Here is a 15,724-nt window from a genome sequence, read left to right as displayed (position 1 = left end):
ATGCCAATCTATGACAGCATCAGCTATTTAGGGGGTGTATGTGCATGTGTGTGTGTGTGTGCGTGTGCGTGCGTGCGTCCTTGTGTGTATGCTTGCGTGCATGTGTATGCACGCATGTATGGGTGTGTGTGCGTGTGTTTCTGTGCATAGTAGCAGATCCAGGAACTTTAACTATAATAATACAATAATAAGCTGTGTTTTATTACATCCGTACTGTGCACTGAATATGGTGTGTGTGCGTGTGTGTGTGTGTGTGTGTGTGTGTGTGTGTGTGTGTGTGTGTGTGTGTGTGTGTGTGTGTGTGTGTGTGTGTGTGTGTGTGTGTGTGTGTGTGTGTGTGTGTGCGCATCTGCAGGAGGAGGCTCAATGCGAAGTCTCCAGACAGGCGTAGGAGAGCTGTATGGAAACACACGCTTCTGGCATGGCAAAGACTACTGCAACTTTGTCTACAAAGACTGGGTCCAACTGGAGAAGCCGTTTGATGGTATGTCTCTTGGGACTGCAGGCAGCAGTCAGTGATTTCAGCACAGGCTCCTCGCTGCTTCACTATATATCATGTGCTGGTGAAGGTTTTGTGTTCATGCTGGTAGGAAAAAGAACATAGTATGCTGTACTGTGTATTCTTGTTTATCTGGAAGATATCATTGACACATACACAAAATGGTAGAGAATGCGCGCACATCAGTGGTACGGGTGCTGGACAAAATAAAGTAACCCAGTATCCCAGTGATTTATTTGTGCAAATTAATAACTGGGAGCATTAACAGTGTTGCGGACTTCTATCATTTAGTTCACACAAAATGGAGCATAGGTATGCCGTATAGTCTTGTTTTAGTGGAAGATTGTATTGTCATGTACACCAAAAAGGGGAACATAATATCCTCTATATTCTTGTTTTTCTTCAAGATTTCATTGACAGGCACACGACTCCCAGGATGCCCTGGCATGACATCGCCTCAGTGGTGCACGGGAAGGCGGCGCGAGATGTGGCTCGACATTTCATCCAGCGCTGGAATTTCACAAAGGTAATAATAAATAATATTATTATATGGTTGTGACGTCATCTGTCGAATGCTCCATTCATTTCAACGGGGCTCCCCAACGTTCGGACGTCTGTTATTTTTCGATAACGGACGGGTTGGTCTATAACAGACCGCTGTCAATGGCAACAAGACTTTTCACTGCTAAAGCGACTTTTCAACAAGACTCTAATCAGCTGCTGTGATGGACAGCACCCGTTGTCCTGGCTACCGCTGTCAATGGCAACAAGACGTTCACTGCTAAAGCCACTGGCTTGTAGGCTATACAAGTCAGTGGCTAAAGCGAATGTTTCATATCACTCCGCAGGGGGTCCGGTCTTTTGTCACTCTAATCAGCTGCTGTGATAGACAACACCTGTTGTCCTGGCTAGCCTACCTAGCTGTTGCCTAGCGGTGTTCCACAACGGCACTGTTTTGTTTTGCGCAGCAACAATCTTAACATTAAATAGGTCTAAAGAAATGTCCCCGCATGTGTGAATCATTTAAGTATATCCATATAATAAGCGGGTTAACTTTCGGCGAGTCGGTCGCTTTGTGGAATAGCAGCACTTCAGAGAGAACAAGACCCCTCCGCTCCGCGTCGGGGTCTAACGGTAGGGACACATAGGAGGCGAAGCGAAGAGAGGCGAAATCCAACCGTCATCAGGTCGTTGCGGCGAATCAAATGGAATGGAACAGTTGTGTTGTTGATTTGATTGGGCCGCGGCAGGCGAATTCGCTCCTCATTTGCATAACATTAAACTTTCTTTAATAATTTTGCTTCGCTTCGCTCCTGTTCGCTTGCTTTCGTTTGCCATCGCTTGCCTTCGCCTCTCTCATAGGAATGAATGGCAAAGTTCGCAAATTCGTGTGTATGTGTCCCTACCGTTAAGATTCTCTCTGTCGTGCTGCTATTCCACGGTAGCGACCTTCTCGCCGAACGTTAACCCTTACATAATAATACAATTTATTTTGAGCGCCTTTCAAAATACCCAAGGTCACGTCACATTAAAACAGATCAGGGGTGAATTTCTCAAAACCAAAGTTGCTTACTACATTAGCTACTTTGTTGTTTTCAATGCATTTTCCCATTGGCAACTACCGAAGTTGCTAACAGGCTAATAACTTCTCTTTTGAGAAACTCACCCCAGAGCAGCAAAGAGTAATACAAAATCGTGAATTTATACATCGCAGCTAAAATAGGAAGTTAAAAGAAAACAAAAAAGCTAAGAAAAATACAAAGGTACAATCTTCTAAGAACTTCAACCGTTTTTACTGATCTGAAGTCAAGTTATTTGGTTTGATGAATTGGCTGTATCGTTAAGAATAGTGCTGATAGAGTGAAAACATGTAGCAAATATCAAAGATGCATTGCTTGTTTTGCTTTCAACTGCCTCTAACATCCTGTGTTTTCTTTTTGAACCATCACAGATAATGAAGCCAAAGTACAGGTCACTCTCGTACCCATTTTTATTGCCCAAATCACATACCACAGCCAATGAACTACGATACCAAGTGCCCGACTGTGTGCAGAGTAAAGTGCAGGTGAGATTATACAGTTTAACATGAATAAACAGGCACCCTTATTTTTGTTGTTTCATGATACACCTCCAGCTTGTTATTCCATTTTGTATGCATTTAACTTATACAATCTCTTTTGATACTCAAGTATCCTCAATCTTGTTTATTTTCCTGCTCTTTAGATATAGTAGTAGTCTACCATCCATATGTGTTCTTTCTTTTTCTCAAGCACATTGAACAATGACTGTGTATGATAATGTATTTAAATATGTCTGATTGATTGATTGATTGATTGATTGATTGATTGATTGATTGATTGATTGATTGATTGATTGATTGATCGAAAGAAGAGGAGAGTACATACGCACAGATAGTCTGTTTTTCATGTTCGTAGCCCCTTAATGCACGCCGTACCTCCAGTGGCACGCTGTAATAGACATTGAAATGTAACTACCATAGCACTACGATACTATGACACAACACAGGCCCTTTAGAAATGAACCACGACTTGGTCATTACTATACTGGTAACAACAAATTTATAAAGCCGTGTCTTAAGGGGTTAAAGAGTTGGTCATCTCACCTGCAGTGCTATCTTCCCACAGATCTTGCGCTCTGCTGCAGACTGGTCTGCTGGCATTAAGTACCACGAGGAGTCCATCCACAACGCCTACATCCAGGTCATCGCCAAGAGCAAGCACTTCATCTACATTGAGGTATGACTGAGCATACTGTACTGTACACTACAAACTATTCCTAAAACACATCTTGTGTCTCTCCCTGCAGACAGCTTCAGGTTTTCTAGAAGACTACACATTGTAATTTCAGTGAGCAAATCCTTCTTTATAAGGCCATGAAATGTACAATTTCAAAAGTATAGCCATTAGTTTAATACCTTTCAAATTCACAAGCCAATGTAATATCATTATGTCATGGAAACCAAACCTACTGAATAAGGCTTGTTTTGCAACACGATGAAGGGAGTTCTGGTGTTGGGGGAAAAAAAAGTAAGAACAGTTGTACTATGGAGATCCTCTTCGGTTCACATGTTGCCTGTTAGACTCTGCGGTTTGCTTTATTTGTTATTCCATATTTGCACAGTGGTGTGATTTTGTAATGTTATATTCTCTCCCTCCTTCCTTCCTGTAGAACCAGTTTTTCATCAGTTGTACTGACAACAGGACAGTTTTCAACAAGATTGGTGACGCCATCATAGAGAGAATAATACGGGCTCACAAGTGAGTAAGCCAAAGCACCCCACAGACTGCTTCATGAATCATGAAAATGGTTCAAAATTACATATGAAGACTCAGACACCATTAAAATGCACAGTAATTCAGTTATCCACTATCGGACCACACACACACACACACACACACACACACACACACACACACACACACACACACACACACACACACACACACACACACACACACACACACACACACACACACACACACACACACACACACACACACACACACACACACACACACACACGGCTGTAACTACCATTGAGGACACAGAGGGCATGTCCTCTGTATTTGTTTTTCAAAAATGTCAAATGTATCTATGATGAAAATCGATCTGATCAACAATGAGGAACTCCCCCCATTTGTCCTCAAGACAGTGATTAATGAAAATGGTAACACTTTATTTTAGGGACACATCTATTAGCACTAATACATAAAATATGAATGCATGTGTAAGTAACTTGTAAGGCATGTACTAAGCAAAATAAGACAGTTGTTAAGCATGTATTCACAAATGTCTTGTTCATGCACAATAAGGGATTTATTACCAATATAACCTTAGTAAGGACCTAGTAGACCTAGATTTCTATTTATGTGTAAGCAGTAAGGGCCAGAATACAATGTGTATAAGCTCCTGGTACACTGTGTGAACAAACCCTGAACAGTGTGAAAACAGATGCGGAATAAGGGTCCCTATTCTAAAGTGATGCAGATGGCTTAGGGCAGTGTTTCCCAACCAGGGGTACGTGTACCACTAGGGGTACGCGAGCACACTGCAGGGGGTACTTGGAAAAATGTTATTATTATAACAAATGTATGGAACAGTCACATCAGGACAGAGAAAGCAATATAGAACATGAATTAGGTGGTACTCGTGGCACAACTATGAGACTTAGGGGGTACGCGAGACAGAAAAGGTTGGGAAACACTGGCTTAGGGCCCCCGCACTACCTAGGGCCCGCACTCTACATCCCCCCGTGAAGCAAAGTGTAAGAGCATTTCAGATTATATTAGTCTCAGTAGGTATGAAGATCTCGCTTATTCTACTCATTATATTAATGAGTAATTGGAAGCATTATATAGCAAGGATTGGACGTAAAGTTATCAATGACGGTGGGTGGTGAGATGTCATTTTTTTCATACACCAATTAGTTTTAATTGTAAAAACCCTGCAATAAATGCAGAATATAACAATGAGTAATAGTTTGGAAGCGAAACTAAGCTATTCCTTTCTGATAAATAAGTTAATGTTTGAGAAACTTAGCTACAAGAAGTGCAGTGCATGATGGGTACGCCCTTAGTCAGAAATGCAATGCATGGCCAATGCAGCAATGATAATATTTCTGTTGTTACGTACATGGCAAATTGTTTGGATAGCAACTAAATTTCACAAGTGAGGGGAGGAGCTAAGGACGTAGGCTCAGAGCTGGGTAGGTTGTCTGTTGGCCTAGATTGCGTACCCAGCATGCACTGCACTTCTTGAAGCTAATGTTCTCAAACATTCACTTAATTATCACAAACGAGTAGTTTGGTTTTGCTTCAAAACTATTATTCTAATTTTCTGCATTTATTTATTTATTTTTTTTACAATTAAAACTCAGTGGTACATGAAAAAAAATGACATCTCACCAACCCACCGCCATTGACAAGTGTACGTTCAATCCTTGCTATATATAGGCTCTTGTTACCTCTCATTGATATGAACAAGAGAAAACTAGATGACTCGGCTGGATGAGTATTAATTATTTGATATTCCCTTACACTTTGTAGATCAGGGGGGCTAGGTAGTGCAGGCCTGGGTGGTGTAGGGGCCCTAGGACTTTGGTAGTGCAGAGGCCCTGAGCCATCTGGGCTGACCAATGCATCACTTTAGAATAGGGACCCTTATTCTGCATCTGTTTTCACACTGTTCAGGGTTTGTTCACACAGTGTGTCGGGAGCTTATACACATTGTATTCTGCCACTTACTACTTACTAATAAATAGAAATATAGGCTTACTGGTCCTTACTAAGGTTATATTAGTAATAAATCCCTAATTGGGCATGAACAAGACATTTGTGAATACATGCTTAACAACTGTCTTATTTTGCTTAGTACATGCCTTACAAGTTACTTACACAGGCATTAATATTGTATGTATTAGTGCTAATAGATGTGTCCCTAAAATAAAGTGTTACCATGAAAATGAACGAAAGAGTTTGACTGAGGAGCAGTATAGCACCCAATAATTGACCTCAGTATTTGAAAATATCTCGTTATGGCCCTGCACACACACACACACACACACACACACACACACACACACACACACACACACACACACACACACACACACACACACACACACACACACACACACACCCCTCTAAGCACACTTGCCAAGTTGTTAAGGTGGTCCATCTGTGAGGATGTGACCTCTCTTAGTGGATGCCTTCCCGCGTGTGACAGGCGCAACTGCTGTTTGAAAGGTGAGCAGGTGGACGCGGAGCGTAGAGACTGCCGGCGGTGTGTCTGTGATGTATCTCATTTGCAGTGAAGGCATTGCAAACAGCCCCCCCACCCCCCCATCATCATGCACCACCCTTCAGGGCTGGTCTGGCCATCTGGCATTTCCCGGTGGGCCCTGCACCCTTGTGAACCCCTATTTTCAGAAATGTAAAAAAAAAAAAAAACACGGCCCACCGGTGAGTCAGTGCCACTAATTATGAGGGGGCCCCTTTTAAGCCAAAAGTGCCCGGGCCCTATTTCTCCTCCAGTCCAGCCCTGCCACCTCCTTCCATCCCGACCTCACCACCATCCACACCACCGAGATGTGACAGAGGAGGCCGTGATGTGCCCTGTGCTTAACAGGAAATGACAACACATCACCGGCTGCCACCTGCCGCCCCTGTGAAGACCGGGCCCACCTGTGCTGTGCTGTGCTGGGGCTGTTTTTCAAGTGTCTCCGTAGATGCACTCAGGCGTTTGTTTTTCACTGCCGGCACCGCCGCGCATTTGCATGGAAACGAGATGGAACAAGATGAGCACAGTGGGACCACTGTTTCAGTGTTTCACTGATTCAAGCAGATGAAAACAACTGCAAAGTGGAAATGCATGAACAGACAGGGCTGGCTGGCTGGGTAACAGTGGAGGGAACAGTTCTTTCTTTGGTCACTGATTACTGTCAGATAAAGAATAGCCACTCCAGATGGGGGAGTCCTATAGAGTGAGAGTTCATCGTAGACATTCTGCAAACAGACATTTGGATACAACAGTGGAAGGGCTTAACAACATTTCTCTTCATCAGATACTAATGGTGTTATTTTTCTTCCAGTATATTTTCACCTTAACGTCAGCAAAAGACCTGTCGACATTGAATGTCCTCAAAATGTTATTGTGATGTGTACATGAAAGCTGTGACCAAAACTTGTAGAAATAGGCAGGTACGTTTGTAGTAGTGAAATTGGGGCAAGACGGACAAGCAAAACTAAGATGGCTACTAAGTATGTGTCTGCTGTTCCAATGCAGGGAGAATAAGAAGTTCCGTGTTTACGTGGTGACGCCACTGTTGCCAGGATTTGAGGGTGACATCACTACGGGAGGTGGGAATGCCATTCAGGCCGTCATGCATTTCAACTATAGGTAAGTATCTGCTGTGCAAATTTCCATTCCCAATTTTTTTTCTGCTCGGAAAACAAATTATTCAAAAGGGTGAGTGACTTAGTAAGCAAGTGAGTGAGCATGTAAGTGAGTGAATGAAAGAGTAAGTTGGAGAATGATCGAGAAAATAAAGGTGAGCAAGAGAAATAGAGAGGTGAAATGGCGGTAAGAGAGTCCTAACCTTCTCTGTCCTGTCCACCCAAAGAGCTTTTAAACTTTAATGAGAATGGCAAGAGACTGGGCCAAAAACGTTCAACTCCTCCCTTAAAAAAACAAAACAACTTCAAGCTCAGCAAGACTGAACTGCCCACAAGTTATCCCTCCATTCTCCTCCAGACTTCTTTACATCTCATTTTAATGAAGGAAAAAAGACTTGACGGGGAAGGAAATGGCAAATGATTTGTGTGCTGCACGTAGTCCTCACAGAGGCAGAAAACATTGTCTCATTGTTGTCAGGTTGCAGTAATATATTCCTGGCTCTGAGTCTGGCGTGGACGAGTAAAGTTTCCTGAGCAGCCTTGCCAGGGGCACAGAAGGAATAAGACTTTCAAATGAATTGTTTTGCATTGGCAGAGTGCCCCGTCAAGTCGGTTGTTTCTGTAGTGTTTCCAATCCCACCTATGCCTCTAAACCCAAGAGACAGGTGTTGTTAAAGAAAAAATGACATTAAACACAAGGTTTAGCTTAATCAGAAAGTTAGCCCTAAAGTTTGTGAATGGAACAGTGTAAAACTGTTCCATTGTGCCCCCCTGTTTTGCTGGTTTTGTGTATGGAAAGAAACTGTATGCAAAGTTACAAAAACCTGCCAAACCTGCCAGAGGGAATAACAGTATTTCATTTAATCATAGTCCTCATCATTCCTTAGAGCGATACTCTCACATTAAAGTGACAACACAAATGAGATGGCCAACAGTTAAACGTGGCAATTTATGGTGGAGCCGTTCAGTACTGTGTCTGTGGTCAGGCAGTCTGGTGTGCAGGAGCAGTACAATGAAAGCCTGTTTCAGACCTCTGATGTTATGCAACATTTAAAAAAATATAGTATTATTGTTCTAGTGTACAGACCATCAGTGAAAATAAGGAAAAGCATACACTTCTAAGCTGTGAAATGTGAATTCTGTTTCTTTCAGACATTAAAAGTGTGCTGTGTCCTTCATGCCTTTGTGGTACATTAACTATATTGGTTTTCTGTCTTTCAGAACGATGAACAGGGGAGACTACTCCATCATATCACAGCTGAAGAAAGAGAGTAAGTGCTCTGCCTCCTTCTCAGTTTATTGGGTATTGACTCTCTGTGTGAAATTCTTGACAAAACCTGTTGAATGTCATGTTCTAGTAACAGATCACTCACACATAGCTTCGAATTGAAACAAATGAATTCACATATGCTATATCAGTTTGGCATTAAAAGCTATAAAGGCAATAGCAATGCATAGCACGCCATACTTAATAACATTGCGGTTTGTAATTCACACTTCTAGTGGATAACCAGTGGATGAACTACATCTCCTTTGCGGGACTTCGTACTCATGCTGAACTGGAGGGGCGACTGATGACGGAGCTGATCTACGTCCACAGCAAGATGCTCATAGCCGATGACAATACCGTCATCATTGGTTAGTATATGAGAGAAGCTTCTGGAATTATATACACTGTATCCTGCATAATCGGTGAATACCTTTGGTTAATATTAGAGATGGCACAAACCGCACCGAAAACCGAAACCGTACAATTCACACACATACCGAACCGAACCGTGCAATCCGTCGCAAACCGCAATTCATGTGCTGCCCAGAAAAATATGTAAAACAGACATTCTAGGAGTATCTTATCCAGTCTCTCTGATTAAAACATTATCGTATAAGACCAATCAGAGGATGACACAATTAAAATCACACCATTTTCAAATTATGAGCCTATACAATAAGCCTATTATAAGCCTATACATCACCTTTTAACTGCAGTTATATAAATATTGTTTAATATTCCCAGTGCATCATTTATCATGAACAAAAAAAAAGAACCGTAGAGAACCGAAAACCGTGACCTTGACACCGTGATATGAACCGAACCGTGAATTTTGTGAACAGTACCACCCCTAGTTAATATTGATGAAAAAGACTGCTATTTTTTCTATTTCTTTCTTTTTTTCGTTTTACAAAAGTGTGATATTTGCTATCCACTGCCAACAAGTAGTTGAACAGATGCATGACACGCCCCTGTCAGAGGCGATTCTAGGGTCAGGTGGGGCCCCAAGCGAAAATGCAAAACAATTAACATTTAAACCAAAATCGCCACTACTGTGGTAAAGTGTGGGCTGTTAGGGGCTTGGGGGCCCCAAGCGGCTGCCTGCCTTGCCTGGTGGCAAGATACGCCTCTGGCCCCTGTGCCCTGTACTGCGTGTCACTCACCACCCGTGAGGCATGAAGACACTGCTCCCCCTAGTGAAATGTTATGATATTACTACTATTATCCCACAGTGGCTGGCCTGTGGCTGCAACCATTTTGAAAATCACCATGGCAGCTGTTACCATCTGCTGAAATGATTCATGATTTGGGCAAAACTGATGAATCGAAAACTTCCCAAGCAAAGACTTTTTCTGCTGAATATAAACAAGTGTTTGTAGCATCTGTTGACAGCAGCGATTTTTCATGGCATTTTAGGTGAACACAAGTTTCTTTTTCAATTTCTTTTTTTGCAGCTAGATCAGTATTTTGGAAAACAAAATCATAAGACTTATAGGCCTAACACCCTTCTAAGAAATCCCTTTTTTTAACTGTGCTGTTATAATCATTTAGCTTTATGCCAGTGGATGTGATGTGGTCAGAGGACTTCCGTATATGTATTTCCAGTGGGGTCAAATGAACTTAGGCTCACACAAAACACCCACAGACGTGAATAATTATACAAGTACCACTGTAGGGCAAAGGGTTTCACAAAATTGATCAGCTATTGTGCAGCAGCTATCTTAACACAAGTAGGAAGAGACACAATCTCTTAGTCCGTTGTTCGAAATGTATTATCTCAAAAGATCTGTACAGATGATTTGTGCAGCATTGAATTACCTCTGCCTGAGGATCCAATCACCACCCTGGGAAATGAATGGAGTAGAGTAATGAGAGCCAGAGGATAATGGATTGACTCCTTTTCAGGGATTTTGTTGCATGGCTGTCCTCCATCTTGGTCCACTTTTTTAAACAATTTTTACAGCTTATTCTGGCACCATACAGTAGTAATATGCAGAGAGCTGCATAGCCTACATGACTTTTTCATGTATGATGGGCGCAGGCGTATACACACACACACACACACACACACACACACACACACACACACACACACACACACACACACACACACGCACACACACACACACACACACACACACACACACACACACACACACACACACACACACACACACACACACACACACACACACACAAAGTGGTATAATACATATGCCATACTATCACAATGCACCAGGTCACTCTCATCTTCATACACCATGCTCCACCTCACTCTCATCTCCCTGTCTCACACACCCCCCCGCCCTCCACCCTCCATCCTCCTGTAGGCTCAGCCAACATCAACGACCGCAGTATGTTGGGCAAGAGAGACAGCGAGGTGGCCGTGATCGTGGAGGACACGGAGACCGTCCCCTCGGTGATGGATGGAGAGGAATACCAGGCTGGAAAGTTTGCTCTGGGGCTCAGACTTGAGTGCTTCAAGTAAGTCAATAACAACACCCCCCACCCCCCCATGTCCTCCACTTTCCTCTCCTCCTCAGTGGTGTAGTCTACGTAGAACGTGGGTATACAGAGTATACCCACTTCTAAATTTCAGGGATTTCAGTATACCCACTTAAAATTGATTGATCCATTATTTTGAATAGCACAAATATATACAGTATACCCACTTCAAAAAATGCTCCAATATACAGTATGCCCACCATAAAAAAGTAGACTACACCACTGCTCCTCCTCAATAGCAGGCAAGGCGGAGGCTGTATACAAGGCTATGGCTTTGACTTGGACGTTCATTTACTTACCTACGTACTGGTACAGTATGAATACAAAAATAGAAAGGTGTAAAACAAAGCTGTTTTAGAGTCCTGTATAGAGTCTGTTTGCTATAAGCATTATGAAGAAAATGGCCGAGACCTTTGAGTGACCTTTGGGTCAGTTCCAGAGCTCTAAATTAACTTTTTTCATCACCAGCCAAAATGGCCAGTAGATGTTATTCTTACTGCCCAAACACACACTGACTAATGGGTGAAAGTGGCGAGTAAGTTTTCTTTACTTCAGCCAAACTGCATTTTCGGCAGCATTTGGCCTGTTGGCAGGTGTTCATTTAGAGCCCGGGTCAGTTCATATCATTCAAGAAACAAACACCATGTTTTCACATGGAGAATGTCTCAGGTTTTCAGTGAAGGCCACAGCTACAGTATATTCCGTTTCAATTAACCAACACCCTTTCCCGATGCTGCTGATGTAAAATGACAACTTGGGTGTGGGTGGTGCGTGTGTTTCTTCTTTTCCTACCCAGGACTCTGCTGGGTGCCCACACTGACCCCAGCATAGATGTGTCCGACCCCATCAGTGAAACCTTCTACAAGGAGGTGTGGATGACGATATCGGCACGCAACGCCACCATATACGAGAAGGTCACTGCAGTATACACTCTCCTGTCTCTCTGTTTTCTGTCAGCTCAGTGGTGGTGGCATTATGGGTGGGTGTGTCTGTCAGTGCGGGTTGGGTGTGTGTGGTGTGTGTGGTGTGTAGGGGTTGAGGTGATAATAACAGTTGCGTGAAATTGGGGACAGCCTCTTTAATGCTCTCAATTTATCAAAACCGCAGTAAATTATAATTTAAACGAGCCCTTCACTCCACTCAGTCCATAACCACGCTCCTCAATCAATGCTGGTGTGAGAGAGAGAGACTGGCTGGTGGGTGTGGGGGGTAGATGGGCTCGGGGGGCTGTTGAGAGGAGAGGGAGGGCTGGCAGCTGTCACGTGGCATGGCGGCACTCTAATGAGTTTTAATGGAGCAGCAGATCCATCTTCTGCACAGCCGTCAGGGAACTGACACTTTCAGCAACACTTTACAGGCAGGCAGGCAGGCAGGCAGTCAGTCGCTGCCAGAGCCTGGCTATACTGTAGTACTAGCTGCTGGTCACAGCCAACTTCACTCCAGTGACCACACCGCTTGTCACATGTTGGGTGTTATTTCATACACGTTTCAGGCACTGCTGTTATTCCATTTTGTACATTTTAAAAATGATATACACGCATGAAATCTAATGGGTTTTTTTGCGTTATTTTTCTTTCTCACTAAACAAAAATAGCCCTCGTCTGGTACAAGTTACTTGGGCAATAGATTTTGCACAAGATTAAAAAGCTGCTGTCATATCTCACAAAGCCTATTAACTTCTGTGACTTGAGGAATGTGTAAAGCATATTGACTACGCATTAAGAAGCTCATTTTAAAATGCAAATTGTACTCGTGGTTGTAGTCTTAGTTGCTGTCTTCCTAGTTTGTTTTAGTTCTGGGGTGCATTTCTCGAAACCAAAGTTGCGAACTATGTTAGCTACTTTGTTGTTTTCAATGCAATTTCACATTGGCAACTGCCCAAGTTGCTAACTGGCTAACAACTACGCTTTCAAGAAACGCACCCCTGAGCTGTACTATTCTGTGTTCTGCTTGCAGGTGTTCAACTGTCTGCCGTCCAGTCTGGTGAGGAACATGCAGGAGCTCATGGAGTTCAAGACCACTTTCGGGCTGGACAAAGAGGACCCGGCCAAGGCTCGGGAGCTGTTGAAGAAGATCCGCGGGTTCCTGGTCCAGTTCCCCCTGGAGTTCCTCAGTGAGGAGAACCTCATGCCGTCCGTCGGCACCAAAGAGGCCATGGCACCCACTGAGCTCTGGACCTGAGGAGCAAGCACGGTGGTGGTGCCTTTGGTTCATCTGCTTCTGCACTGGACCACTGGACCACTAGACCACTAGAATTCACGCAATAAGGGAACCCAATCGAACACAACTCGCATGATGAGGCACTGCTACTACACTGAGATTACAGTATACTGTATGTGGCTCCTCCAGTGCATTTCTTCTCTCTCTATTCCAATTAATGCTTTGTCAGATACCACACCTCGGTACGTTTTTCATGTCATTTTATAAATGGCATATATATTTTTACGTATCAGATTCCTAGAGGTCGCTTTAAATGACAGACAACCTGATGTCGGGAGAAAGTACGACCACCCCATGAGCTCCTGTGCCTTTTTATTTTTGGAATGGAGTCCGGACGCATAATGGGATGTTTTTTGCAGGATGTTATTGTTAAAAAAACCTGCCGCATTACCCTTAAAATCACCCTCAGAAAACGCAAGTACTTCAGTCAGCAGTAATGGTCCTTGAGGCAACATGTTTATTGCGGTTCACTCCTCTGTACTGAGTTCGGGACAAGCAATCTCCTGTGGTTTGTCAACAGTGTAATTTCATCTGTAAAAAAAAAACAAGCAAGATGCTCTGGGACTGCCAGGACGTGCCTCATGCTTCACTCACACTGCCCAGACTGTGTGACAGTGAAAATGATTCGAGAGCTACAAGACAATCTGCCTGTAAAATGTTAAAAGTGCTGAACAGTTGTGATGCAATCCAAAGCCATTATTGGTGAAGAGCATAGAAGGCATAGACTGAAAGCTTGAATCCCTAGACCTGACACCACTGATCCTTACTTTCTAAATGACTCAGCAGTTTACACGTATTTGCCCCACTGCACCTTTCTCTCGTCCTCTGTTTCTGTCTCTGTCTGTCTCTCTCTTTATTTGTCTTTGTCTCTCTCACGCTCTCTCTCTCTCTCTCCATCTGTGGTTGATTTTTTTATTCCTCTGATGTAGTATATCATTCATTTTATGTAACCACTCTTTGTCTGACATATCTATATAGTTCACCATCATTTTATGGACCTACATGGTCAGCACAACGCTGAGCAATAATGAAGCCAGCATGGTCTTATTCTCACATTTCTTACTGACACCCTGCAGAATCCATTTCCTTGCAATCCGGCTGCCTCCAGTGAATTGTCTTTGCTGCTGCTGCTGCTGCTGCTCCTGCACTGCCTAGCATCTTCCCTTCTCTCCTCTCCTCTCCTCCCTTGGCACCGTAGGTGTGCCTGCTCTGTCAAAAAGGCATGGCAGGTCTGTTGCTGGGAGGGGGCTTCGAGGCTGTTGGGGGAGGATGGGAGGATGGTGGAGGGTTTGTGGGGGGGTTACAAAACAACTCGGATGTCATCCCTCTGCAGACGGCCCAAGCACAATTTCATCACCGCCATGTCATTTCTAGTTAAGGGTGTCTGGCTAGAGGGTTGACGGAGCGGAGAATCCCTGATTCCGGGGGGACGTTCTGATGGTGCGTCACAGAGATCGGAGAGGCTTTTTGACAGGCTTTCAGCAGTCGAGAGCTTTTCTAGAAGGAATAAATAGTAATAATTCAAGCAAATTGTACATTTCTGTGTTTTAATGCAATTTTCTACATTTTTGTGTGTATGTCCGACAAGACAGCAAATTAACGGAACACTTCTGTAACAATCTCAGATTTCAATAAACGTGCATTATTATGTGTGTATATTTGTATGTTCTTTGTAGTTCAGTCTCCAAAGAAGATTTTAAACGTACAGACATAGCAACACAAATGTAAAAAAACCCCTCATGTCTGGATGCTGTATATGGGGTATACCTATAACATAATTTAAAGGGACACTGTGTAGGAAATGGTCAAAAAAGGTACTGCAACTATGCTGCTCATTGAAACTGGGCTGCCTATTGCCAAATTTGATCTTTACATGAAAGTTTACTGAGTAATAAACAAATATTTTCTAGTATGGTCCAAGTACAGTCATTTCTGCAGCTAAAAATGGCTATTTTTGGAAATTCGAAATGGCTGACCATGGAGAAGATCCCCCTTTTCGTGTATGTAAAGTGCTATTTTTCCAGTCATAATGAATACTTAGAATTTGATGGTGGTGGTAAGTATTCATGAAAAAGGTAACATTAGTGAATGGGCTGCATGAATTCTGGAAATAAACAACTAAAAATCTCACACAGTGTCCATGCAGGATAGATCATGTCTGGATGCTGTATATGGGGTATAGCTATAACATAATTTAAATACAGGATAGATCTATTCACTCATAATGCCATCTGTGCACTCATACTCGTACTCATCAGGCGGATGCCTTTAGCGTTCTTTATTGTCTATTCGTAGTGTGATACGTACTTGAAGCAA

The 15,724-nt window shown here is 43.1% G+C and overlaps 1 protein-coding gene across 2 annotated transcripts in view; it reads left to right on the top strand.

Annotated features, from left to right (window-relative positions):
- pld1a (phospholipase D1a) overlaps window positions 1-15,054 on the top strand; it is a 41,676-nt gene extending 26,622 nt beyond the window's left edge. For both annotated transcript variants that reach the window (XM_063219012.1, XM_063219013.1), the window contains 11 exons: window positions 356-484; window positions 907-1,025; window positions 2,451-2,564; window positions 3,145-3,255; window positions 3,689-3,777; window positions 7,304-7,417; window positions 8,635-8,684; window positions 8,917-9,051; window positions 11,014-11,167; window positions 11,985-12,102; window positions 13,145-15,054. In XM_063219012.1, coding sequence (XP_063075082.1) covers window positions 356-484; window positions 907-1,025; window positions 2,451-2,564; window positions 3,145-3,255; window positions 3,689-3,777; window positions 7,304-7,417; window positions 8,635-8,684; window positions 8,917-9,051; window positions 11,014-11,167; window positions 11,985-12,102; window positions 13,145-13,369 — 1,358 coding nt within the window. In that variant the 3' untranslated portion in view covers window positions 13,370-15,054. The remainder of the gene's footprint in view (window positions 1-355; window positions 485-906; window positions 1,026-2,450; window positions 2,565-3,144; window positions 3,256-3,688; window positions 3,778-7,303; window positions 7,418-8,634; window positions 8,685-8,916; window positions 9,052-11,013; window positions 11,168-11,984; window positions 12,103-13,144) is intronic.
- The last annotated feature ends 670 nt before the right edge of the window (window positions 15,055-15,724 follow it).

Source organism: Engraulis encrasicolus, chromosome 16 (assembly GCF_034702125.1).
Source record: "Engraulis encrasicolus isolate BLACKSEA-1 chromosome 16, IST_EnEncr_1.0, whole genome shotgun sequence".
NCBI lineage: Eukaryota > Metazoa > Chordata > Actinopteri > Clupeiformes > Engraulidae > Engraulis > Engraulis encrasicolus.
Note: the sequence above shows the minus strand (reverse complement) of the source record. Positions and strands in the feature narration are given on the sequence as shown.